General features: G+C 57.7%; 8 protein-coding genes across 8 annotated transcripts; 5 read left to right on the forward strand and 3 right to left on the reverse strand.

The window, feature by feature from the left end:
- Positions 1 to 709: 709 nt before the first annotated feature.
- HRG_02595 (intracellular protein transport-like protein) lies at positions 710 to 4,006 on the forward strand (the record flags this gene model as incomplete). Its single annotated transcript, XM_044861066.1, has 3 exons — positions 710 to 825; positions 894 to 1,076; positions 1,225 to 4,006. 3 exons carry the CDS (start codon positions 710 to 712, stop codon positions 4,004 to 4,006), a joined length of 3,081 nt encoding a protein of 1,026 aa, XP_044724699.1.
- A 1,231-nt stretch (positions 4,007 to 5,237) lies between these two features.
- HRG_02596 (AICARFT/IMPCHase bienzyme domain-containing protein) lies at positions 5,238 to 7,143 on the forward strand (the record flags this gene model as incomplete). The annotated part of the gene is made up of 3 exons (XM_044861067.1): positions 5,238 to 5,386; positions 5,452 to 6,928; positions 6,988 to 7,143. The coding sequence occupies 3 exons, from the start codon at positions 5,238 to 5,240 to the stop codon at positions 7,141 to 7,143; spliced, it is 1,782 nt and encodes a 593-aa protein (XP_044724700.1).
- Positions 7,144 to 7,793: 650 nt separating this feature from the next.
- HRG_02597 (glycolipid 2-alpha-mannosyltransferase domain-containing protein) lies at positions 7,794 to 9,389 on the reverse strand (the record flags this gene model as incomplete). Its single annotated transcript, XM_044861068.1, has 3 exons — positions 7,794 to 8,502; positions 8,573 to 9,130; positions 9,385 to 9,389. 3 exons carry the CDS (start codon positions 9,387 to 9,389, stop codon positions 7,794 to 7,796), a joined length of 1,272 nt encoding a protein of 423 aa, XP_044724701.1.
- Positions 9,390 to 12,620: 3,231 nt separating this feature from the next.
- Positions 12,621 to 13,907, reverse strand: HRG_02598 (paraoxonase; the record flags this gene model as incomplete). The annotated part of the gene is made up of 3 exons (XM_044861069.1): positions 12,621 to 13,544; positions 13,604 to 13,834; positions 13,887 to 13,907. The coding sequence occupies 3 exons, from the start codon at positions 13,905 to 13,907 to the stop codon at positions 12,621 to 12,623; spliced, it is 1,176 nt and encodes a 391-aa protein (XP_044724702.1).
- A 636-nt stretch (positions 13,908 to 14,543) lies between these two features.
- HRG_02599 (DNA polymerase beta palm domain-containing protein) lies at positions 14,544 to 16,892 on the forward strand (the record flags this gene model as incomplete). The annotated part of the gene is made up of 1 exon (XM_044861070.1): positions 14,544 to 16,892. One exon carries the CDS (start codon positions 14,544 to 14,546, stop codon positions 16,890 to 16,892), a length of 2,349 nt encoding a protein of 782 aa, XP_044724703.1.
- A 707-nt stretch (positions 16,893 to 17,599) lies between these two features.
- Positions 17,600 to 18,531, forward strand: HRG_02600 (tim17/Tim22/Tim23/Pmp24 family domain-containing protein; the record flags this gene model as incomplete). Its single annotated transcript, XM_044861071.1, has 5 exons — positions 17,600 to 17,626; positions 17,693 to 17,808; positions 17,888 to 17,914; positions 17,968 to 18,098; positions 18,155 to 18,531. The coding sequence occupies 5 exons, from the start codon at positions 17,600 to 17,602 to the stop codon at positions 18,529 to 18,531; spliced, it is 678 nt and encodes a 225-aa protein (XP_044724704.1).
- Positions 18,532 to 19,021: 490 nt separating this feature from the next.
- Positions 19,022 to 20,345, forward strand: HRG_02601 (PCI domain-containing protein; the record flags this gene model as incomplete). The annotated part of the gene is made up of 2 exons (XM_044861072.1): positions 19,022 to 20,251; positions 20,316 to 20,345. 2 exons carry the CDS (start codon positions 19,022 to 19,024, stop codon positions 20,343 to 20,345), a joined length of 1,260 nt encoding a protein of 419 aa, XP_044724705.1.
- Positions 20,346 to 20,502: 157 nt separating this feature from the next.
- On the reverse strand, positions 20,503 to 21,486 carry HRG_02602 (GDSL-like lipase/Acylhydrolase family domain-containing protein; the record flags this gene model as incomplete). The annotated part of the gene is made up of 4 exons (XM_044861073.1): positions 20,503 to 20,803; positions 20,890 to 21,078; positions 21,152 to 21,197; positions 21,264 to 21,486. The coding sequence occupies 4 exons, from the start codon at positions 21,484 to 21,486 to the stop codon at positions 20,503 to 20,505; spliced, it is 759 nt and encodes a 252-aa protein (XP_044724706.1).
- Between the last annotated feature and the right edge of the window lie 3,606 nt (positions 21,487 to 25,092).

Raw genomic sequence — 25,092 nt, forward strand, 5'->3', positions numbered from 1 at the left:
ACCCAGTAGGGCCCACGCTAGAGCCAATACATGCCGTCTCTCCCTATCTGAGGGGACCTGGGCAGAAGCTTGGCGTGCCGCAGATTGGCCAGTACCGGAGATGGAGAGAGACTCGGTGCACGTTAGCCCCGAGGCGATGCGACCCTGCCGGCCCACGCTTCCTGCGCCAAGGGAGTACGGGCCAGTACCTGAGGGATACCCGGCCGTGCCCGGCCCCTCTGCCCGCGCCAGGGCCGCCCGCGCGCTGCCAGCAAGTACTCGGCGGTACCGCTCCCGGGCAGGCTCGTAGCGCTCGGGACCGTGTACTGTAGTGAAACTTCGGAGTCGCTCTCCTGGGTACCTAGGCACCTTAGGTCCCACGCCAGCAAAACCATGTTTCCACCTGCCGCTGTACGGAGTACCTCGCATGTACATGGATGGCCTTTGTCTCCTCCTCCTCCCTCCCTCGTCACCCTCCGCCTGCCCTCCAGGACGCGCGCGCGTGCCTGCGCTTCTTCTCTTTGTCATACCTCGTCGTCAAAGGGCATTGTCCCTGCTCAAACCTTCTCCCCTTCTCCCGACCACCATCATTGCCTCCGTTTAATGCTCCCTCTGTGCTAAGACATTGTTGCCGGTCGGTCGCCCGCACGTCCAAATATGGCATCGCCAGGACCTGCTCCCCACGCGAGGCCGATCCAGCCGGACTCTGATACAGCCTCTGCTTCATCTGATGTCTCCCGAGACGACCCTTCGCCGCACCACCACCAGCCTACAAGTCCATCCTCCCACCATCCTCGGCACCTCCACAATCTCTCTTCGTCTTCTCACCCCGTCCGTCGCAGCCTGGTGCCTCCCGTTTGCTCGCCCTCGGCAGTCCCACTGCTGCCCATCTCGCCGCCCTCTGCCCTTGCCAGGATTCCCATCAAGCGCAAGCCGCTCTCCTCGACGGCCGCCTCACCGCGCTCCTTGCCCGGCTTCACTCCCCTTGCCACCGACCAGCCCCATCAGAGGTTCGCCAGGCCCCTCACTCTCGACAGCCCGACCCTCTACGACTTCTCCCCGTCGTCGTCGGCACGACCACTTCGGCACTCGTACCAGTGAGTGAACCTGTTGTCCCTGCCCCTTTCTCCAGCGCCCGTTTTGTCTGCCGTGCCGAATGTAGTAGCAATTGCCCTCTCGATGCCATGACCGCCGGGCTCCCGAGAATGTGGCTGTTTCTAACAGGAATTCCTTGCGCGATTCCAGATCCCCCACCAGGACAACGCCTGTCGACGCGGATACGCCCGCGGCGCGCAGCATTCCATCGGACCACGACGGCTCCCCTCTAGTCCCCGCAACAGAACTGTCGGATGTCCTGTCTGAGTATGACGACCTGATATCTGAAAGATCCGTCTCCGATGCAGACGCAGCCTGTGACGGAACCTCTACAAACATAATAGACGACAGCTCCGACGACGTCGATTCAAGATACGACGCCGAGCCCTCTAATAATAATCTACTCCCGCCTCCCATGTTTGCGCCAAAGCCAGTCCCGCCGCATCTTAGGCTCCAGCAGGTCGACATTTCACTAACTCATCTCAAGCGCCAATCCATTTCTGAATCAATCTCCCCAGAATCGGCAAGGCTCAGCAAGCCGCAGTCCAAGTCTCCAAGCCAGGCATCTCCTTTCACCTCTTTGTTTGGCTGGAGCAACCTGTCGCCGTCCGTGACTGACTTCTCGTCCATACTCTCTCCTTTGTCGCCCTCGCGCAAGGACTCTGCGGATGACGCGCTGCACGCAAACCAGACTTGGTCCGACTCTTCAAAGGCCAATGCTGCCACCGCAAACCCCATCAACTACTGTGAATCTTATCTATCCACTCCTCCGCCGTCTCAGGCTCTTTCGTCCGTCCAGGTTGAAGAGATGGAAGAGGAGCTCAAGGCCATCAGCTCCGAGCTGGCCGCGTCCATCCGGCGTGAGATGGACCTGGAGGACCTCGTCGACAGGCTCCAGGACCAAGTCAGCAACCCTCAGGCACCCAGCAAGAGAACGAGCGACTACTTCTCCGACTCGGGCTACAGCTCGGCCAAGCTGAGCGATCACGAGCAGAGCAGAGAGGAAGTCGAGAAGATTCAGAGACGATCAGAGCAAGAAAAGGCCTCGATCCGCCTGGAGCTAACCAACAAGCTGCAAGATGAGAGGTCCAAAAGGAAAGCCCTGGATCAGCAGATCAAGGAGCTGGCGGAGAAGGCGTCCCAGATGGACCTGGCCAACATCAACAGCCTAGACGCCAACGGCCGGGTCAGGGACCTGGAAAACACGTGTGAGGACCTGAGGCGCAGGCTGTCAGAGGAGCGCGACTCCAAGAACAACTTTGAGGACCTGCTCGCCGCGCTCAAGGGCGAGCTTCGAGTTGCCTGCAACGAGCGCGACAACCTCCGCGACGAGGTGGTCCCGCAGCTGCGCGCACGAGTCGAGGGGCTCGAGTCCGAGGCCGCCTCGTACGCCAACCTCACCTATGAATCGACCAAGATGCAGCAGCAGCTCCAGTCCCTGCAGCAGGAAAACACGTCGCTCCGCAACTCGCCGGCGTCCATGTCGGACGAGTTTGGCGGCCTCACGCAGTCCAACTCGGCGGCCACGGGCTCGTTTCGGCCTCGAGCGCCGCTCGTCGCCAGCGGTCTGTCGAGGTCCGACAGCGTCAAGAACGTCCAGGCCGAGTCTCGCGAGCAACTCGCCGAGCGGCTCAAGGATGTCGAGGCGCAGCGTGACGCCCTCCACAGCGCGCTCAAGAACCTGCTCGAGAGGCAGGAATTTCAGAACCGCGAGAACCAAAAGAAGATTGAGATACTGGAAACCGAACGCCAACGCCTATTGGCCGAGTCGCCCAAGAAGGCCGGATTCGAGCGGGACATTGCGAACCTGCGCACCGAAATCAACGTCTTGCGGCGACGGGCCGAAGACGCACTGGAACAGAAGTGGCAGATGGAAAAGGGCCTCGTCGGGCTCAAGATGGACCTCGATAGGGCCGAGGAGGAGATTGCGTCGCTCCGCAGCCTGCTCAAGGAAAAGGACATTCTCATCCCCCCGTCGATGGCCCGCTCCAGCAGCCCCGGCGGAGCGACGGCCGCGCCCATCACGTCGGATTCGCTCGAGAAGGCATACCGAGAGCTCCAAGACGCGTACCAACAGTCGCTGGATCGCATCAAGAGGCTCGAGACGGACTCGGTCGACGGGCTCTCGGACGAGAAGACCAAGCTTGCCATGCAGCGCCTGGAACAGGCCCTCTCTGCCGCCACCTTTGAGCGCGACGCGGCGAAGCAGCATGCCAGAAGCCTCCAGAGCCAAATCAGCAGTCTGACGGACATTGAGTCCAAGAGCACGGCGCGGGAGAAGGAGCTGGCGGATGAGCTCAGCGAATCGGCGCAACGGGTCGAGCAGTTAGCATCCGAGGTTCGACAGCAGCTGTCCAAGAATGCCGAGCTTCGGGATCGCCTATCCAACACGGTGACGAGAGGCGACGCGGACCGCAAGGCCAACTCGGAACGCATCAGCGGCCTCCAGGAACGCCTCCACGCGCTCGAGGAGCAGCTGGTGGCTGCCCAGACGGCATCGGAGGACCGGGTCGGGCGCCACGAGGAGGAAATATCGCAACTGCGCGAGGCGCACAACGAGCAGCTGCGCCGAATCAACAACGGATCCGGCGTGGGCAGGATGTCGACGCCAAAGTCACCTCTGCTACGGTCGGAGACGGGTATGTTTGGTCGCTCCTCGCAATCCATAGCCACCAAGAGCTTCGAAGAGGCGAGTCTGATCAAGGAGCTCCGAGAGCGGGTCACGGAGCTCGAGAAGGCGCTCGTTGACGCCGAAAAGGAGATCCAGCAGGTGGTGGGCAAGATGAGCGAAGCGCAGATCGAGGTGATGAACCTGCAGGAGGAGCGCGAGACGGCCCTCCGAGAGACTAGACGTCTGCAGAAAACGCTGGCCGACGAGCAGGCCAAGGCTTTTGAGGAGCGCTTCAAGACGCTCAACGGAATGGCTGCCTAGGCCAAGGGGCGCAAGCTAGGCGGGCTCGGCCGTGCGGGCTCCCGGAGGAGAGGAATCGTGGGCGTCTGGTGAGACCCAAAAGTTTTTCACGGAGCTGCATCTAGCGATTGGAGTTTTGTCCTTCCCTTTTTTTTTCTGCTCGGCCTTGTATCAACATCGGGGCAGGGTCTACGGCGGCATGGACGTCGAAGTTTCACAATCATCACATATGGGGCCGTACAGGGCACCCTCGGAGTCTGCTGTTCGAACACACCCGCCGCATACATTTGCGTATCGGCATAGGTTGCTGCTTGCCGGGCTTGGAGAGACGCGAAAGTACAGATGCGTACCTCGGGCTACGCGATTAGGTCTATTCAGAGTTAATGTTTGAAAGTACTATATATTTGCTGGGACGAGGGGGAGGGTTGGAAAGGGAGAAGGGCGGAGCAGTGACGGCAACAGTTGATGAAGCAGGTACATAGCCTCAATCATGGCCAATGGCTCCTAACCGTGTCGTCCTGTCTATTCAGTCTCTATTCAGTCGCCAGCCGTTCCCGTCGTCAGCACAAGGACGTCCAGGCCCGGTCGACGGCGTTGGCGCTCGGGCCCGCCCGCGTCTTGTGAAACGGCAGCTATCTTAGCTCTACGGCTTGCCTAATGGAGCAATAGGCAGTGCTGAGTAATTATTACGGCTGAGGAATTAAGGTTAGCGCAGCCTACATAAGGCTGTCGGTCGAAAGATATATATATGTGCTGGGGCGGGGGGGGCACACCTTTCCTTGCCTACTCCGTACCTACCTAGGTAGGCATGCCCAATACCACGAAGCACTGTACCGAGGAAGGCACTGTAAGCGCAACCGAGGTAGGAACTTGCCTGTACACGTGACTGTGCATGTAGTGTGCCCCGATGGCTCTAACAGAAGCACGCGGCATCTGACGTTAAGTTAGGTAGTTGGATGTTAGAGTGATTGATTAGTCAGGTTGCGGGTTATAGCACTCCCACTGCCCAGGTACTCCGTACTCCCCACTCCGTACATGGAATAGAATAGCCGTCTTACCCACCTCCATTCTATTATTACGCCTTTGCCCCGCCATTTCCACGTTTTTTCCTTTTCCCTCTTCACAATTGCTTCGTCCCTCCTTGTCTTCCTTCTTGTCTTCCTTCTTGCTGGACGAGACGAGACCGAGACGAGACGAGTCAAGCCAAGCCCGCATTACCCCACACCAGAGCGTGACGTGAGAGTCGCCCGCCATGCCAGCGGACCAAAAGATTGCCATCGTCTCCGTCTACGACAAGACCGGCCTGCTGGACCTGGCCAAGGGCTTGGACCAGCAAAATGTCCGCATCCTGGCCTCTGGAGGCACCGCTCGCATGATTCGCGACTCGGGCTTCCCCGTCGAGTGCGCCGCCAACGTCTCCCCCAGTCATGACGGGACCGGCCTGGCTGACTTTGCTGGTTGCGCAGGGACATCAGCGCCATCACAAAGGCCCCCGAGATGCTCGCCGGCCGCGTCAAGACGCTCCACCCCGCCGTCCACGCCGGCATCCTCGCCCGCAACCTCGAGTCGGACGAAAAGGACCTTGCCGACCAGAACATCAACAAGGTCGACTACGTCATCTGCAATCTCTACCCCTTCAAGGACACCGTCGCAAAGATCAACGTCAGCATCCCCGAGGCCGTCGAGGAAATCGACATTGGCGGCGTCACCCTCATCCGCGCCGCCGCCAAGAACCACAAGCGCGTCACCATCCTCAGCGACCCCCACGACTATGCCGGCTTCCTCAAGGAGCTCGAGCAGGGCGAGATCACCGAGACGAGTCGCAACCGATATGCCCTCAAGGCCTTTGAGCACACGGCCGACTACGACACCGCCATCTCCGACTTCTTCCGCAAGGAGTATGCCGCGGACCAGTACCTGGCCCTCCGCTACGGCGCAAACCCCCACCAGAAGCCCGCCGCCGCCTTCACGAACATCGACAAGCTGCCCTTCAAGGTCCTCTGCGGCTCCCCCGGCTACATCAACCTCCTCGACTGCCTCAACGCCTGGCCGCTCGTCAAGGAGCTCAAGCAGGCCCTGGGCAAGCCCGCCGCCGCCAGCTTCAAGCACGTCTCGCCCGCCGGCGCTGCCATTGGCCTCCCCCTGACCCCCGAGGAGCGCCAGGTCTACTTTGTCAGCGACATTGACGGCATCGACTCGTCCCCACTGGCCCAGGCCTACGCCCGCGCCCGCGGCGCCGACCGTATGAGCAGCTTTGGCGACATCATCGCCCTCAGCGACATCGTCGACGTCCCTACCGCCTCCATCATCTCCAAGGAGGTGTCGGACGGCGTCATCGCCCCGGGATACGAGGATGCCGCCCTGGAGATGCTCAGGAAGAAAAAGGGCGGCAAGTACCTCGTCCTCCAGATGGACCCCGAGTACTCCCCCGGGCCCACCGAGACGCGCACCGTCTACGGCATCAATCTGCAGCAGCACCGAAACGACGTCGAAATCTCTCCAAGGTCGTTTGGCACAATCATCGCCCCCAAGGACTCGGGCGCCCTACCCGAGGCGGCCGCCCGCGACCTCACCGTCGCCACAATCACCCTCAAGTACACCCAGAGCAACTCGGTCTGCTACGCCGTCAACGGCCAGGTCGTCGGTCTGGGCGCCGGCCAGCAGTCGCGCATCCATTGCACCCGCCTGGCCGGCGACAAGGCCGACAACTGGTGGATGCGCTTCCACGAGCGCGTCCTCAACATCAAGTGGAAAAAGGGCACCAAGCGCCCCGACAAGAGCAACGCCATTGACCTGCTCGTCAGCGGCCAGCTGCCCCAGGACGGGCCCGAGCGGGAAGCCTTTGACGCCGTCTTCGAAGAGGTGCCTCCCGCCTTCACCGCCGAGGAGCGCCAGAGCTGGATGAAGCAGCTCAAGGACGTGTGCGTCTCCAGCGACGCCTTTGTAAGGGCCCCCCCACGGCAGCAATGTGACTTCCCCGCGGTTGCTGACGACTCGTACAGTTCCCCTTTACAGACAACGTCTTCCGGATGGCCCGCTCCGGCGTCCGGTACATTGCCGCGCCCGGCGGCAGCCAAAACGACGGCGCCGTCTTGGAGACAGCCGAGAAACTGGGCATTACCTTTGTCGAGCAAAACATCCGGCTCTTCCACCACTAACCCTTGTCTCTCCCATTCCACCATCGCGGGGCGGGGGGGCTAAAGAGAGGGGTTGGCGAAGACGGCGCGGTCGTTGGGGTATGGAGGGAACGTCTATGCGACCAAGGGTGATGACGGCGGGTTTCAGCTGGCGGAGCAGGTAGTGTTCTTCATGTAGATATTGGAAGACGGACGCGGCGCCGGATACCCACACGCCTCGCTCTGATGGCGGCCGACGAGCCTCCGCTCTGCATGTAGTAAAAAAGTGCGGCCGCGCGTTGGACGAATGGGCTGACGCAGCGGCCCAAGGCGACGATGCTGGGACATGGCCGTGTGGTTTGATATGCCTGCTTGGGAAGCCTCCTGCATGCTTTGTGTGTGACGATGCGGCGCTGGCTTGGGGGCTGTTGCGGAGCAGCGTCAGGCTGTGTGTGTATTACCTCACGCCGAGCTACGTAGACCTGGAGACGCCGACTTGCCCTCTTCTGTTATCGATGCGAGTAAAGACGGGGGGACAAGGGTGAGTGGGACGCTGACGTATATCAGACATGGGAAAGTTCTTCATCTTCGTCACTTTCACGCATGTTTTCAACGGCCAGCGAGATACAGTCCAACGGCCGCACATATCCCGTTCCAACTCCGATCCAGGAGCGTCGCCCCCAAGAACCCCATCACATGACGGTCCGCCTCAGGCGGTTGAAGCACACCGGCCTGATGACGCCGGCCCCGTTGGCGCAGTTGCACCGGCAGCCAAGCTCCGGGCCGCGCCCGTCGCCGCCAATGCCGGGCACCAGCTCGCCGCGGCGCAGGGCGGCGGGGGTCGGGCCGTGGGTGCAGTACTGGAGCGTGTCGTGGACGTAGCCGACGTCGGCGAAGTGGTGGACCTGGCGCGGGGGCAGCAGCAGGGCGACGGCCAGGCTGTGGACGGGGGCGTCGCCCCAGCGCTCGTAGTAGAAGCCGCCGGCGCCGTCGAGGTGGGCGAAGAGGTCGCGGTACGCGGGCGAGCGGAAGAAGTCGAGGTGGGCGATTTCAAAGTTGGACCAGAAGTGGCACAGGTTCCACGCGTCGCCGTGCCCGTCGCGGTTCGCCTGGCGCCCGCGCAGGCGCCGCAGCGGCCAGGGCAGCCACGACGGCTCCGTCATGGCCGTCCAGAGGGGGGAGGCGGGGATTTGCCGGTCGGCCCTGTAGCGCGCGAGCCTGCCGAACAGCGACGGGGCTGTCGCGGGAATCTCCTTGAGCGCCATGGTGTAGCCGTAGCGCTTGCCGTGGCGCTCCATCTCGACAAAGGGGTCGTAGGTGACGGCGCAGGTCAACGAGATGTCGGGCTCGACGCGCCAGTACCACTTGTAGTCGCTCAGAGCCGGGTGATCGTAGAAGAAACTGTGTGTGCCGTCAGTATTCATGTCGTCGTCTCTCCTCACCCAGCAATCAAGGACAGCCACCGACTCACCCCGAGTTGAAACGGCACATGTGGTGATAGCTCTCCTTGCCCGCGTACTTTACGCCCCGGCTCTGCATCTCGAGCATCCTCCTGCGCGCCTCATCCCGATCGACCCAGTCCGGGTACCCCCACATGTCCGCGGGGATCGTCTCGAAGCTCGCCGCCGCGCCGCCGGCATCCTCAGCCACGGCGTCGCCGACGGCGGCCACGAACTCGCGAGACCAGGGCTCGTCGTTGAGGAAGACCCAGGGGTAGCCAAAGTGGCGGTTGAACTGCTGCTGCACGTTGCGCACGCTGGCCACGGCGCCGCCCAGGTCGGCGTTGCGTGCGAGCATGACAAGGGCGGCGCGCGCGCGCGCCGAGCCATTGAGCACGGGTTCCTGGCAACCGACGTGGAAGGGTGGGTCGAGGTTTGTGTCTGGCCGGGGCACGGCGAACCGGCGCACGTGGATCGTCACGTCGGCGAGGGCCAGCACGGCGATGCAGAGCACGAGTTTCCAGCGGAGGCGCAGCGGCCTGGGCATGATGCGCCTGGAGCTGAAGGTGCGCTGGTAGGCGAGGATGGCTCTGCGGGATGGCTTGTGGGGGGTGAGGAACGAAGAGTGCTGCTGGCTAGCGAGTTGCCAGTAGATGTGTTTCACGTTTGAGGTTGGCTCAGGAAACGAAATTGTCCGAGACCAAAACCCCTTCCGTCTGTAAATTTGCGACGTCAACCAACGAACGCATGATCGCCAACAGGTGCTTCCCGCTCCCTGCCATCGAGCCATGACGACGACGCCGCCGCGGCGCCGGCAAACGCAGAGTTTGTCCTGGAAACTCACGGCATTTCTCGTAGCAGGTGGCTTAAGCCGTCAAAGATGGAGGCAACGAGCGTGCATCCACGTCCGTCGAGCTGTGCCAAGCCCAGCGCCAAGCCCAGCGGCCACATGTGTCGGAGCGGCGACAGCTGTCTCCCACGCCAGCAGGACAAGCGTAGCGAGACAGACGCCGCTGAAAAGATTCGGCGCCATGTCGATGGACACAAGTGTCGAAACCATGGCCGTTGCGGGCGGCGAGTCGAGCAAACAAATGCTGTGTAAGGAGCGACGTGCTGAGGCTCTGCGGCTTGCCTAATGGGGCAATGGCAGGGGGTCATGATCAGCTACCCGCTTAGATGCAGCAGCCAGGGATGTGATTGGCCAATCGGGGCTTTTTGGAGAGCTTTTAGCGATTTGCCTCTAACGGGTTGGTGGGCCTTGGCCCTGTAGGGCTAGTTCCCGCTAATCAGCTTCCACTACGGAGTACGAAGCACAGAGCACGGCGATTCTTCAACCTCAGTCCATTGAGTGGCCATAAATGGCGACGAATCAACCTTCTTTGGAAACGCCGACCTTGGATTCACCCGAGGAAGCACATTTCCAGACCAAAACCGAACCCATTCTTCGAGACGTCACCATCGGGATACTTTGGCACTGATCCCGTTGATACCTTTGAGGCGCAACCCAATATCCCCTCGGCCGTCCTGGACGAGCATCAAGAAACCTTTTAGCCCATCGACGCCTTTCAACCACCATCAAGTCTCATCGCCTCGATAGTGATCGTTTCGCTTCATCAGAAATCTCATCGCGCGAGCCACACGCACTATTTGATTCGAAATTCGACATGTTCCTTCTCAACCCCCCCCGGGTTGCCTCTCCGTGCATGATGCTATGAACGTAAGCTTCTCCCAGAAGTGCATAGAAATCACTGCCCTCCTCCCGCTTTAACACGAATGGGATTCGACAGCCGCGGAAAAGGGCCACAACATCTCCGATGTCGCAATCCCGAGGGCCTAGGCCCAGGAATCCTGCGGCAGTGATGACCAATGACCGATTCAGACAACGCGCCTTTACCTTGGGGTAGAATGCATCAATGGCCGCCGGAGACACTGGGCGACCACTATCGATGCCCTGTGCTTTATAAGAATCCCTCCCGCTTTTCGGGACATGACCAGCAGCCCCAAGAGGGTTTCCTTGTCTGATCCAGGCGCGGAATCCATCTATCCACTCGCAAATAGTGGCTCCTTCGGTTCGACCTCCCAAGAGCGTCTGGCAAACTGCTTGCAGCCGACCATCATTGTCAGGGTAAGGAGACTGGTGTACCCCAGAGTGTCGTCGTTGCCAATTCTCCACGGCGGCTCGGAACCGTTCCTCCAGAGAGCCGAGCCCGACTTCCGTGGAAAAGTTTGAGCAAATTCCTGTAGGAATACAATGGCCACACTGTCAAACTCGAGTCCCTTGACGGAAAGATGAATGCCACGACCGAGCAAAGGTTTCAGCCTTTCCAACTCCGTGGTCCGCACTTGACTCGACGTGCCATCGTAAGCGAAACGAATGTGTCTTGTGGTAGTATCACCTGCCTTGAATACAGGTTGACCGTGACCGGCGTTGACTGAAACGACGGGTGCTCCGCTGCCAATAACATTCCCGACTCCACAACAGGAAGGAAGACGGCATTGTTGTGGGTGAGATGATAATCTCACTTGCAGGGACATGAAGCCGTAGGCCTCTACGAGGCGAACAAAGAGGCATTGGAAGACGACATGGTCCGGGCTGCGGTAATCGGGCCGGATCTTGAGCTGATCATGCGCTGACGAGAGTGGAAGCAATCCAAAGACGACGTCTCGAGCCAGGCTGTGCCTGAAGTCTCGAGCGAGGGCCAGCCACCTTGGAAGTGGTGCCCGGTAGACATGCTCTTCTTTCCTGCAAGTCTTCCACTGTCTCAGAAGCGGGTAGAATGGACAATTCTGGAACAACTTCCTGATTGCGGGGTGGGCGTCCGGGGTCTTGGAGACGTATGCCTCGTGCCAGGTGGCCAGTTCAGCAAATTTGTCCATGCTGACTGCAGATCCACAAGTCACCAAGGAACTCCTGGACAAGAAGGCTTCTTGAATGACTTATCGCCTTCCCCGCCTGGGATGACTGAGTATAGTCTGCAACGAAGTCCACGGAGCCGTGCCATCGGCCCAGATGCTGGATTCGGAACTTGTGTTGGTGTCGTATGGCATCGTCTTCTCATTCTCCTGGCTGCCCCCGGAAAGGGGCCCTTTATTCCGCTCCAGCGTCTCGAGAAAACCTTGTCGGGTCAATTGTCTGAGGGCGTTGCTGGAGTAAACCGACTCGCTCAGTTGCTAGGTGGAAGTAAGAAGTCATGGCGGATGCCCAGAGATATAAGCTGACGTACCCCTAACCCCCCCCTATCCCTATTACGCCCAACGCACCCACGAGGACGGCTACCAGCTGAGCGCTACATGCAATGCACAAGGCGACCCGAGCTCCCATGAGCGCAAGCCATTGCCGAGCTTTGCAACCGGACCTCCACAACACCGACAACTCCTGGCCCAGTCCTCGGGCGGCGTTCGTATTCGCTGCATGTACGAATGAGGAGACGGAAGCCTCTGATTTGAGAGGCAAACCAATGTCCGGCTGACGAACCCGGTAAAGCATTCGCACGGGCAAATACGCAGCCGTCTTGCGCTTCTGCATCCCAATACTGCTTCAGCTACGCCTCTCCAGTTCGAAAACCGCTTCTCCCGTCTCTCAAACTCATTTGGGCTTGCTTACAGTCAGTGGATGTCACGTTGGGAGCTGTGCCCTGGAAGAAAGGCAGGCTATCGATGTTGAAGCTGGTTCCAGGGGCCCGACTGTCTGAGCCTGGCCATCTCTCCCTGCCTGCGGACTGGGCTCGATCAGTTGCCTCGACACGATGAATTGGATCATGGACGAGATGAGTGCGAGGCTCGGGCTGCAGGACCTGCTCCTGAGTTGTAACCTCGGGGCGCTTTCGAGAAGATTGCTGCCAAGCCGTTCATTCTTGCGCGCTATATCGTAATGAGGTTTGCATTCCATGGATTATTCCAAACTCGTTCCCAATGTACCCAACAGTTCAGCAGAGAAAGATCCATACAGCCTGCGAAACGACCAGTGAATCAAGTCAAATGTCCGTCAAGTCTCCTTTGATGAACGCGTACTCACCAAGGCGTGCACACACAACTACTCCGTCCATTGCTGGTAACATGCCAGCACGACACCGCCCGCCATCATTCCCTCCAAACCAGAATGCCCTTGGCATACAGGCCTGCGATTATCCCCACGCCTCGGGCTGCATCCTTCGTAGCTGTGGCGCTGGTGGGATACTCCGTGTCAACGTAGAGATGCTTCAGACCATCAGCCTCGCTCCACTCCGAAACCCAGGACGTTGCCGCAGCACGGGGGCAGTAGTCCTTCATTTCTGCCGTTGCTTTGGCAAGCTCTTCTGGATCGTTGCAAATGTAGCGCGTCTTGGCGAACTTGAACAACGAGGTTATGTGGGCGTGGCCGGCAATCATGAGCTTACCGCCAGACAGCGATAGATTGTCGGGGAGGAAGGGGAGGCGCAGCTGGGAATGATACTGCAAGGTTGCAGGGCTTTGTGTCGCCGTGTACAGGTACACGGCGCCCCTGGTGGTGGAAGCAACCGCCACGGTCGTGCTGTTGATGACCTCGATGCCGTTTGCGTACGGCATGCGCGCGACCACCTTGGCTTCGACTTGGCCACCATGTAATTTCACGTGTACCACAGTCGCTGCCGGGGGCGCCAGGAATGTCTCAAGCTGCGACAGCATCCTAGACCGCCCGGCGGTGAAGAAGTGGTCGTTGGTGACGTAAAACTCGTCGTCATCGAGGAGGGCTAAGGCGTTGGGAGTGTGGATGAGCGGATGCTGGATCGTGCCGACGTGGGTCGCAACGAGCGCGCCGACATCCAGTTTGAACATCTCGATCCGGGAACCAGCCTGGGCATGGTTGATGACGTAGAGAGTAGACGTCTTGGGGTTGTATGCCATGCCCAATGTGTGCAAATCTGCGCCGGCGCTGAAGTTTGCGAACTCGATGTTCTTCAGGGCCTCCGCGTCCGGTATTCCCGCGGCTTGGTAGTCGTAGGCATACAGCCGGGCAGAGGTAACTGGGCCTGGGCGGAAGATGCCCTTTATGAAGCTCGCAATCAACCCCAAGCTCCTGGTTGGTGTGCAAGGGAGGCGCTCACCATGACGGTGTTCCACCGCTCTCGTCCCGGGTCACAGGCGATGAGAGCAAGCCCCTGCGCCTCGAGCAGCAGCACATCCTCGCAGCTTCTGATGCGATCAGAGAATTTGATTTGATGACTTCCCAAGTTGTTGACTTTGGCCAGGCGGTCAGGCGCGTTTGCATGGAGCGTCGAGAATAGCTGCCAACGCTCGTAGAGGAATGGCGACAGCGCGGCCAGCGCCAGGACGAACTACGAGCCCGGCAGTCAGCGCGGTTTGCTTCCATCAGACGGGCAGACTCACCAGAATCGACGAGATGCCCATGCTGGCAATCAAAATATGTAGGTGCTGGCGTGGATCGAGGGGGACCAGCTTGGCCGATGCAAAGAGCGCACAGGAGGGCAGAGGCAGATGCTTTTATAGATGCAAGGTGCCGAGCTCGACGGAAGCTGCAGCCAGCAAGGGCGGCACTGACCGTACACCGACCTGCATCATGAGCCAATTGTGAAGACGATGGAGTTTCGTATCCACCTCCTAGTCCGCTTTCATCATGCACGGAGTGCTCCGTAGCAGGGACGAAGTCAGCTGCCACCGGGGTGCTCTCTCTAGCTTCGTCAGCTTGCGCCTGAGGAGTGTACAGTGCCAACCCCTCTCCCTCAGCACGGTGCCGCAGACAGCACCCGCCACTTCACGGCAACAATATTAAAAAGTCTACAGATGCAGTGCGGCAACTGGCGATTTGGTTGTCACCGTGGGCTGAACGAATAACTCAGCTTCTTCGCCCTCGAATGCAGCGCAGCAGTACACCATCAGGCACCGCCCGCTACGCACTCTGGCTTTCTCAAGAGGCAGAGTGACGGCTTGCAGCCTCGCCGCTTCACCTTCACCCCCGAGAGAGCTGTTTGATGATCCCAGCCTTCTCGCCAAGATCACGGCCCCTTTTCCTCGCCAAAGGCAAGAATGAACTCTCCGCAGCCGACAGACCATGCAAAAGTCTCTTACTTTCAACTTCTCAGCTCCCTGAACGGCCCTGCGACGGACCACGACGATGACCTTGGTGAGTGGGAGCAGCGCGACAGACAACGTCGCCGCAGGTTCTTCAAATCATGTCCATCACCCGAAATTCCTTCTCGTGCCAGCAAAGATGCATCCGCGTCCGGCAAAGGTCGAGACGGCGCCCTCAGGAGGGTCCTCTCCGCGCCCGACCGCCGCCAGCCCCCCTCGGCTCAAGTCATCGCAAACACTCAGAGCGGAGGAGCTGCAGCGCGCAAGGGACGGCTGGGCGCGCTCCTTGACACAGAGCCTGGCGACGCCGACGAGACGATTGTCCCGGACTCGACGCGCCCCGCGCACAAGGCGCTTCGTCGTAGCGACTCCACTCCGATGATGCCGACCAAGAAGCTGCCCCTGGACGTGGGCGAGCCGTCGCCTTCTCTCGGCGTGGGCCTGCGCAAGAGGAAGCGAGGCTCAGACACGAAACTATGTCCCGAGACTGAGCAAATCTTCAAGGACTTGGCATTCTTCTACATCCCGGACAACGACATTGCGCCAGCGAGGCGGCTTCGCATTGCCAAGGCACGCGAGTACGGTGCTCTATGGACGAGAAGCCTATCGGCAGCCACGCACATAGTGGTCGACAAGAACCTGGGCTATAACGATGTCGACAAGGTCACTTGCACGGCCAGTCTGACCCGTCTCCCGAAGCTGGTTAACGAGGACTACCCCATCGACTGCATCCAGTTCCGATCTCTGCTGGATCCCGACCAAAGAAAGTACCGCATCGCTGGTCAGCCAGAAGCCACTGCAGGCCCGCAGCCAAAAGTCACCGCCACTCCTAGTAAGCGGGCCGAGTCCTTGCAGCTGAAGCCAAAGCACGACAACCAAGGGCGACGCAGTCGTGCACCTCAGCCGAGCACGCCACTAAGAGACGACGGGTCCTCTCAAAGAAGCGTTGTAGATGCGACGCCGGCTCCGACGGGTCCGCAGCCCTTACCGCCCGACAAGGGCCACGGCCCGGAACATGTCCCTGAGCGTGACGAGCTTGCTGTTATCATCAACATAATGCAGGAGTTTAAGCATCTCCCGCTCGACAAGGACGACGATGAAGACGCGCGCTCTGACTCTGGCCAGTCCGTGACCGAGTCAAGGGCGGAAAACAAGTCAGACGCGGAGACGGACGAGATGCGCGGTCTCGAAGCCAGTGAATCGCCGTTGAAGCCGGGACGAAAAACCGGCAAGTTCGAGGATCGTTTCGCCTGTCACCAGGGCGGCGAGAGAGACGCCAATGCGGACAACCCAAACGCTCGCACCATCGAAGTGTTGCAAAACATGGCGAGCTACTACGACCGCATCAACGACCACTGGAGAACAACGGGCTATCGCAAGGCCATAAACACACTGGAGCGGCAAGACGTCAAGATACGCACCGAGGAAGAAGCCTTTCGTCTGCCTCACATTGGCCGGCGCATAGCCCAGAAGATTGAGGAAATCGCCACGACGGACAGGCTACGGCGACTCGAGTACGCGGAAGACGAGGCGACGGATGGGGCCCTTCAACTCTTTCTGCGGATCCACGGCGTCGGGACTAACCAGGCGCGGCAGTGGATAGCACAGGGACACCGCACGCTCAACGAGCTTGTGCGACAGGTGAAGCTTACACCGAGTCAGATGATAGGAATAGAGCACTACGACGACCTGGCGACGAGGATTCCCCGGCGAGAGGTGGAGGCTCTCGGAGCGGTGGTGAGGCAGGCGGCGGCGCGGGTGGACCCGGCTGTGGAGCTCATCATCGGCGGAAGCTACCGGAGGGGGGCGGACAGCTCCCACGACATCGACCTAATTGTGACCAAGAGCGGTACGACATCGCTGGGGGAACTGCGGCCGTTTCTCGACTCGCTCGTGGGACGGCTCGAGAAGGACGAGTTCCTGGTGGCGCGGCTCGCGTCGTCGAGGACGGGTCGCGACGGCAGCACTTGGCAGGGGTGCTGCGTACTGCCCAGGATGGCGGGCGTCGACCAAGAGGGATACCGGGCGGTGTGGCGACGGATCGACTTTCTGCTGGTGCCCGAGGCGGAGATGGGCGGGGCGCTCATCTACTTTACGGGCAACGACATCTTCAACCGCAGCATGCGGCTGCTGGCGCGCAAGAAGGGGATGCGGTTGAACCAACGAGGCCTGTACAGGGACGTGCTTCCGGGACCACGCAGCAGCAGGGCGTGTGAGGGGGAGCTTGTGGAGGGCCGGGTTGAGAGGAGGATATTCGAGGTGCTCGGGGTGAGATGGAGGGAGCCGCACGAGAGGTGGTGCTGAGGGAGGCGAGCTGTATATGGGCAGCGGGGATAGCGAGGAAGCAAAATCTCGATGTTTGCTCGAGGCAGCACGTGCGCAGGCAGAATCGATCAGCATAGCCGGTGCCAAGTACACAAGTTACAGTGCTTGGTGAAGTTGGGTTGTTCGAGGCCACATGTGCACAGAGAGAGGGAGAGAGGAGAGGGAGAGAGGAGAGGGAGAGAGGAGAGGGCGGCTGGCCCGTGATCAATCACATGCAAACCAATGGCAACGGCCCCTGTAAGCCCCACTACCCCCGGGCCTCTCAGCGGCTCTTTTCCATGCCAGTGAGCACCAGTGAGCGCTGTTTCCCCCGCGCTTCGGCACCAGCGCAGTGCGTCACACGGGCCTTTGCAGCCCAGGGGTGGTGGGCCTTGCCTGAAGCAGACGAAAGAGCCGGTCGTTCGTCCCGAGGCTTCCCGTCTTGTCCCATGTCCGCCATCCGTCCGTCTGCGCCTTTGATCCCCTGCAGCCTGGCATCTCGACAGTCGGCGTTCAAGGCTGGTTATCTTTCCGTTTCATTCTTTTCAGTCCACGGCGAGAATCAACCCTCAACGCCCTCTTCCGATGAGCCGGTGATCTTGGGTCCTCTGCGCTGAACCCTCCCGCCTCGCTCCTCCCTCTCCCCCTCCAGTGCGCCTCGCTTGCGCTCTTCCTCCCCCTCTCTCCTCGGCAGCCGAGACGACACCATGTCCTCGTCCCTAGACGGCCTCAAGGTATGGATCGGGCATGTCGGTGTCACGAGAGAGAGCCGGACCAAGGCTGACTGGGGATCGGGATAGGCCGCGCTGGAGCGCATCGTCGCCGAGCCGCGGTACCACGATCTCCTGTCACTGCTCAAGACAGCGCGCAACGGTGCCGTGTATGGGACCAAGGTGCGGTTCCCGCATGCTCTGGTGTAAGAGACTCCCAAGGCTTGGCTCCTAACCATCGCTACTTGGGGTCTGGATGCTAATGTGTCACCGGTGCGTCGGCAGCATGATCTTTTTGTTTCGGTCTGGAACGTACGTTGGCCCGCCCCCTCGTCCTGCTCGAGAGACTGACGGACGCGACACAGGTTCCGACAAAAGGTCTCGCTCGTGCTGAGAGCGACGAGGAAGCACGCAAGCAACCTGGCGAGGTTCGCGACGATATACAAGTTGACGACGCTGGCGCTCAAGCACTTTGGGCCGACGCCGGGCAAGGAGGGTACGTTGATGCAATAAGACTACCATGTCGGCTGCCTTCTGACGTGCAACCACCAGGCCCCTACGACTCCTTCTTTGGCGGCCTTCTCGGCGGCTATATCGTCTTCGGGCAGCGGTCCAAGCGGTCGGGCAAGATTTCGTCGGTCAATCAGCAGATTGTCGTCTACATCTTTGCGCGCGTGTGCCTGGCCCTGGCGCGGCTGGCCGTCAAGCCGGGCCACGGCCTGCCGCGCGTGTCGAGCGAGCCGCTGCACTCAGCCGTCAACTACTATGCCTGGCCGGCCTTCGCCTCGCTCTCGTGGGCGGCCGTCATGCTCCTCTTCCGCTACCACCCGGAGGACCTGCAGCCCAGCCTGCGCAGCAGCATGACGTACATTTACAGCGACTGCGACCACTGGGACTCGTTGCGGACTCTGCTGTGGCACAACAAATAGATGGCATCTGGGCGGATGGGGCGTTTTCTTTCGATTGTGTTTGTGGTCTAGATAGACTCTTGGCTTCTGCTGTGCTTTGTTTGGCCTTTGACTTCCTTGTTCCCGAGGACAGGGAGGGTGCAAAAACCAGCTCGGTGCGCGTCAGAGACAGTGTAAATATGGGCATGAAAACCATGCCCAACTCACAATACGAGCATCTTAACTTATATGGATCGTCTTTTGTCTGGTTGATGACGGCATGCCATGGAGGACCCACGGAGCAGCTACCCCGCCCAGTTGAATCCGCACTGTGGCTTCCCCGTCGCTTTGCGGACAAACACACTGCACCTCTTCTGCTGCTTGGAAACTCGCCCTTCTTTTCCATCCGCCTCGACGGAACACTGCAGAGGTAAGAAGGAGGAGAAGGGGGGAGAATAAAAGAACCTAGACGACGACCATTGCACCATCCGAAATCGACGCCGACAACCACCGCCGACGCTTCGAAGCAGCCATGGCGCTCAGCACAAAGGTGGCCGAGGCGCTCGCCCAGGCAGAGTCGACGTCGGGGGAAAAGTCGCCGCTATACGAGGCGCTGCTGGCCGACATCAAGAAGCTGTCGACGCCCGCGACGGCCGCCGCCGACCTCAACGCCATTGCCGACTCGTTTGTCGGCCAGGCCCTGGGCGTCGTCTCGACGCGCGCCGTCCTCGCCGCCTTCATCGCCACCCTCAAGGGCCTCGGCAACGACGACCTGTGCATCGACGTCGGCGCCCGCACCCTGACCCTGCTGGCGGGCCAGCCGTCGTCCTTTCTCGACGCCACCGCCACCCTCTGCGAGCTCGTCGCCGCCGCCCACGAGAGCAATGACGACTTTGCCGATGCCGCCCGGGCCCTCGCCGCCATCCCCCTCGACAGCTCCCAGCGCAAGGTGACGGACGAGGACAAGGCCAGGATCTGGGTCCGCATCGTGCGCAACTACCTCGAGGTCGACGACTCGACCGCTGCCGAGACGTACATCAACAAGCTCAAGAACATCATGCATACCGTCTCCGACCCGGACCTCAACCTGCACTTCCGCCTGTCCCAGGCCCGCATCCAGGACGCAAAGCGCGACTTCCTGTCCGCCTCGCAGCGGTACCACGAAATCAGCTTCTCGCCCGCCATTGCCGACGAGGAGCGCCTGCACACGCTCGCCATGGCCGTCAAGTGCGCCATCCTCGCCCCCGCCGGCCCCATGAGGAGCCGCGCCCTCGCCCGCCTGTACAAGGACGAGCGCGCCGTCCAGCTGGGCGAGTTTGGCATCCTCGAGAAGATCTTCCTCGACCGCCTGCTCTCGCCGCAAGAGGTGGCCAAGTTCGCCGAGGGCCTGCAGCCGCACCAGCTGGCCACCACGTCGGACGGGTCGACGGTGCTGGCCAAGGCCGTCGTCGAGCACAACCTGCTCGGCGCCTCGCGCCTCTACAACAACATCCAATTCGAGGCCCTCGGCTCTCTGCTGGGCCTCGACGCCGAAAAGGCCGAGGAGACGACGGCGCGCATGGTTGAGCAGGGCCGCCTGGTCGGGCGCATCGACCAGCTCGACGGCATCGTCTGGTTCGAGGGCGGCGAGGCCTCGGGCGAGAAGGGCAGCGGCAGGGCAGAAGTCATTACCGGCAAGGAGATGCGGCGCTGGGGCGCCAACGTGGAGAGCTTATCCGAGGACGTGGAGAACATCACCAATTCACTGCAAAAGGAATTTCCGGTACGTCGCTGTGTGCGCGCCCGGGACTTGGGCTCATGCTTGCTTTGCTAACGTACGCGACCAGGACTTTGTGGCGGCAAATTTGGTGGTATAAGGAGAAGGGGAGGTTCACATGGCCTGACATTTTCTTCTTTTCCCCTCCAGTGGTTTATGAAGCATCTGGCGTTACGGCAGACGGGATGGAGTCAAGGGACCTGGTCGGGTCATGACAGATGCTCTAGGCCCGCACTTGAGTTGATAAGGGCCACTCTTCAGTCCAAGTCGCGTCTCCTGACCACAACGTAGCCTTGGCTAATGACGTCGGGGCTGCCCGTCTCCTCGTCGAATGCCTGGCCGTCGCCGTCGCTCTTGGTGCGGCGCTTGCGGGTTGCTGGCTTGGCCGCCTCGGGCTGATCGTGCTGCTTGAGGATGGCCAAAAGCCCGTCGGCAATGTGACGGCCCATCCAGTCGTAGCCGTCGGCCGTGAGATGCAGGCCGTCGTCCCAGAAGGCGTCGCGGTCCTGCTCCAGGAGCGAATGGTAGGGTATCTTGGCGAAGAGGTCAAGGGCGTAGCTGTGGGAGGCAAAGGAAGGGAAGATTGTTGGCACGCAATGCCGTGGTGACGGACGAGGCGCGGGTGGTGGGCTGCATCGACTTACAAATTTGTCTGCTTGTAGTTCAAGATACTGGCGTTGAGGCCGCGCCTGGTAGCGTCGAGCGACGCCGACTTGGCGGCGCACTCGGGGACAGTCAGGGCCAGGACCTTGGAGCCGTTGGCGAGGGCCAAGTCCCAGCAGGTCTTGAGGGCGTTGAAGATGGCATGGGGCGAGATCGAGTAGGCCAGGTCGCTGGGGCGAGAGGTCAGCAGGCCGTCTTGTCAAAGGGGTGTTTGCCGAGGGCGGCTGCGGGGGCTTTGGCTACTTTGTTCCGCCGAGCACGATGACCCAGTCGAACGAGCGCTCCTCGACTGCGCTTTTTCGTCAGCCACACGGCGATGCAGGGGACATGGAGGGATGGGGCGGGATGCACGCACGCTGCTCGCGCAAACGGCGCTGGAAGGCGGGGCGGGAGGCGACGTCGCCGGGCTCGCCATCGGCCAAGGCCTCGAGGTCGTAGCTGTCGTCGGGCAGGACGGCGGCGAGGCGGTCGAGCAGGGCGTCCGAGTAGGGGTGCTCGCCGAGGCCGTAGTTGTGGTAGCCCGAGGTGAGCGAGTCGCCGAAGCAGAGGATGCGGAGGGGGGTCCTGCTGCGTGCCATGGCCGACGAGGCCGTCGACGATGACGATGCGGGGCGCGCGGGCAGATGCGATGTCGTCGGCTCGTAGCAGACAGAGGCTGTGGGAGCTGGCTATGGTGGGGCGCGACGGGCGGTTTGCGTGCCAAGAGGGCAGGGGGGCAAGTTATTCGTAGGAAGCGTGGTAATTAATAATGAGTATTACTATTCGGCCAAGTGGAAATCTCTATTCGGCCAACAGGGCCCGTGCGGGCCCTGCCTCCCCGCAGCCACACCCGCACACCTAAATTAGCTGCGCGCGCATGGCACGTAGCAGTGTAATTCCCTACGCATTCTCTTCAATTGTATAACGCGCACATAGCTCAATTCGACCAAAAAACGCATCTTCGCGATAATCGCGAGATATGCGTACAACACGGCCCGGCTATGAGTCCGGCCTAGGCTGCGTGGCCGGGATCACCTCCTCCACCGACGAGGCTGGCGGAGCCTTTCTACCCCTCGCCCGTCTCCCTCGAGATCCCCTTGCCCTAGTTGTTCCGCGCCCTCGCGATCTTTCTACTGACGCCCGGGCAGAGCCCTAACTATCCCCATCTATCTCTGCCTATATACGTGTGCGGCGCACACTTGCGTTGAGCCGGCGAGTGCTCGCCTAACTCGACCGCGGTAGCCGCCTTTGCGTGCCTCTTGGTTGTGATGCCGGCTGCGAGTGTGAGAGCGCTACTAGGAGGTACGGGCTGACAAAGCACTCGGGTACGTAGTACCACTATATCGGCAGGGTATTGGCAGGGAATCGTGCCTACCCCGCTCGCATATTATAGACCACTCGCTATTCCGACGGAAGAGGAAAAATCCCTCTTCTCGCAAGCTTTAGTCTTACGATAAGGAGAATATAATATATATATAGCGTAGTACCTCTAGCTATCTCTACTACCTAACTAATCGTACTATAATACGTATTCCTTTATAATTTCTAAAGCTTTTTTTTTTAGTTACTTAGTAGAGATAGCTACTTAAAGAAGACTATATAATACTTTTATATCGCGATATAATAGTTAACTAGTTAAGGCCTCTTTATTATATATATTAAGTATCTACTTAAGAGATAAAGAATAAAAAGATATATCCTTAGAATAGACCCTTACTATAGATAGCGTTATAACTATATTAAAGATATCGCTACTTATAAGCGTAAGATAACTATCTTATAAGGAAAAGCTTATAGCTTTATAAGTATAGGTTAAGGAGCTAAAGGAGATAAAACGCCTATAAGATCACGTTATATAATTAAAGGAGGAAATTACTAAACGCGCTAGTACTATTACTATCTATTTAAGGAAGCGTTAATAGTCTTACTCCCTTAAATTAAATAGTAGTCGCGTAGGTAAGGTTAAGATTAAAAATATCGCTTAATTATCTTAACTTACTAATATATAGAAATATTTAAACTAGACTTATAATCTAAAAGACGCCTTTAAGGTAGCGCTTAGACGTTTTTATCGTAATAAAATAAAAATCCTTTATATAGTAGATTATATATATAGCGACTATAAAGTAAGATAGCGCTAATACTAAGAATAAACGCTAATTAATTAGACTAAATATAGTATAAATTAAGTATACTTTAAAGAATAAATATTTATTTTAATTAAGGATATTATAAATAGAGAGATACTATTAGCGATATAATTAAAAGAGGCTCGCTAATAAGAAGGCTAGCCCTTTTTAAAGTTTAGCTTATACCTTAACTCCTTAAAGAGGTATTTTAAATGCCTATTAAAAAAGGTATATACTCTTATATTTTTCGCTAAGTTAGAGCTATAACTTTATAACTAAATTAACCTCTACTTAATACTTATTTATACTTATTAATAGGAAGAGCTTATATATACTATTAATTCCTATTCCCGTTCCTATACTACTAACCCTTGCTGCCTAACGACACCCTATAGTATAGTACGTAGGCCTGCCTATTTTAAACTAAGTTTTACGACGCTTCGCGGAGCGCTAGTAAGTACTAGCCCGTATATATTACTATTAGGCATTAGTACTATACGGTAGTGCTCGTGGAAGTAGCAGTTTAAATCTCGGTCTAGGCTAGTATAGGCCTTAAATTCGTTGTCCCCTATTATCTTATGCCTTTTTAAGTAATATACGTCGATTATTAGGTTCTCGTCTAGGAGCTCCTAGTTTACGATAGTAGCGTAAAGATCTCGTGCTTAGGAGAGCTAGTACCTTAGGGGATCTAATTTATTTTAAGCCGTTATTAGACCTCTGCGATAGTTCGCTGCTTCTCTCCGTTACGTATATTATAGATTAATAGCGTACCGGGTAGAGATAGAAGGAGTATATAGTTCCCTTCCTCGCCCGCCTAGAGGTTATATAGGTCGTACTAGAACTTATATTGCGACTACACCGACCTTATAGTCCTTATATACTAGAGGTTAATTTAGTGTTTTATCCCTCTTTCTATCGCACTATTATCGTTAAGACGGTTTATTTAATCGTAAAAAAATATAGCGTAATACCTTTTATAGAGTATACTACCTAACGTGCCCCTCCTTAATAAGTACTATAAAACCGCTAAGCTTATATATAACGATATCCCTATAGATCTATTAGCTAGAATAGCTTTGCTAAGATACTCGAGTATATACCTTCTATAATCTATAAATAACTACCGTAGTTGCGTAGAACTAGCTTTCCGCCGTTACTACGCGATGCAGCCGTTTAGGATCTAAACCTAAGACTGCTAGATCTGCTATAATATCGGATAAATTAGAGTCTAGAGGCGTAATAGCAGCTATAGTTAGATAGCGGGTATCTATATTTAATCCGTAAATAGCATTCTTAAAGAAGAGTAACTGGTCCGCTTGCTCTTATATAATAGGCCGTTTAAAATCTTAGTTATTTAGGCTTAATTTTTAATAAAGAAGCTCTATAAAGATATAAGAGCGGAAAGATAGTAGCATCTTATTAGCGATACGTTAACTACGATAAGGGGACCCTTTTCGTATATAGCGAATTTAGGCTTAGTAAGAATATTAATAGAAAAATATAGAATTACTACTAGTAGCATAACGTATAAGGGTTATAAAGAGGATAAACCTAAGAAACCTCTCTATCGTAACTATATAGCGTCGTTTAGTACGATATTTAATCCTTAAAGTAGGATTCGAGCGTAGTTAAAAGGGTCTTACAATCCTTATATAGCGTTAACTTCCCGAAGTATGCTATACGCTCCTTTCTATTTATCCCCTGCCTAACTAGCTAAGCACGATAGTAACTAGCTAAGCACGATAGGGATTAAAGGGTTATTGTATTATAATACGGTTAAGTAGGTTCTAGCTAATCTATTCGGTGTAATAAGCGACCATAGTATCGAGTCTAGTAGAGGCCTTCTATAATGCTATGGAAATATGCCTTATTTAGCCTAGCCTAGATTATAAGAAAGAAAATCCTTTACGAGCGCTATTTTTAAGAAAGCTTAGCGTTACGGGAAGTAAGAGCATTACGCTCCGCGCAAAGTGCTTTAGCGTAGAACGGGATAGGTAACGCTACGAGCCTAGGCTAATATTATATATAAGGTAATATACGAAAGCTAACTAGTCGATATCGGCAATTTCTACTTCT

This window comes from Hirsutella rhossiliensis, assembly GCF_020360975.1.
Source record: "Hirsutella rhossiliensis strain HR02 chromosome Unknown scaffold00002, whole genome shotgun sequence".
NCBI classification, from domain to species: Eukaryota; Fungi; Ascomycota; class Sordariomycetes; order Hypocreales; family Ophiocordycipitaceae; genus Hirsutella; species Hirsutella rhossiliensis.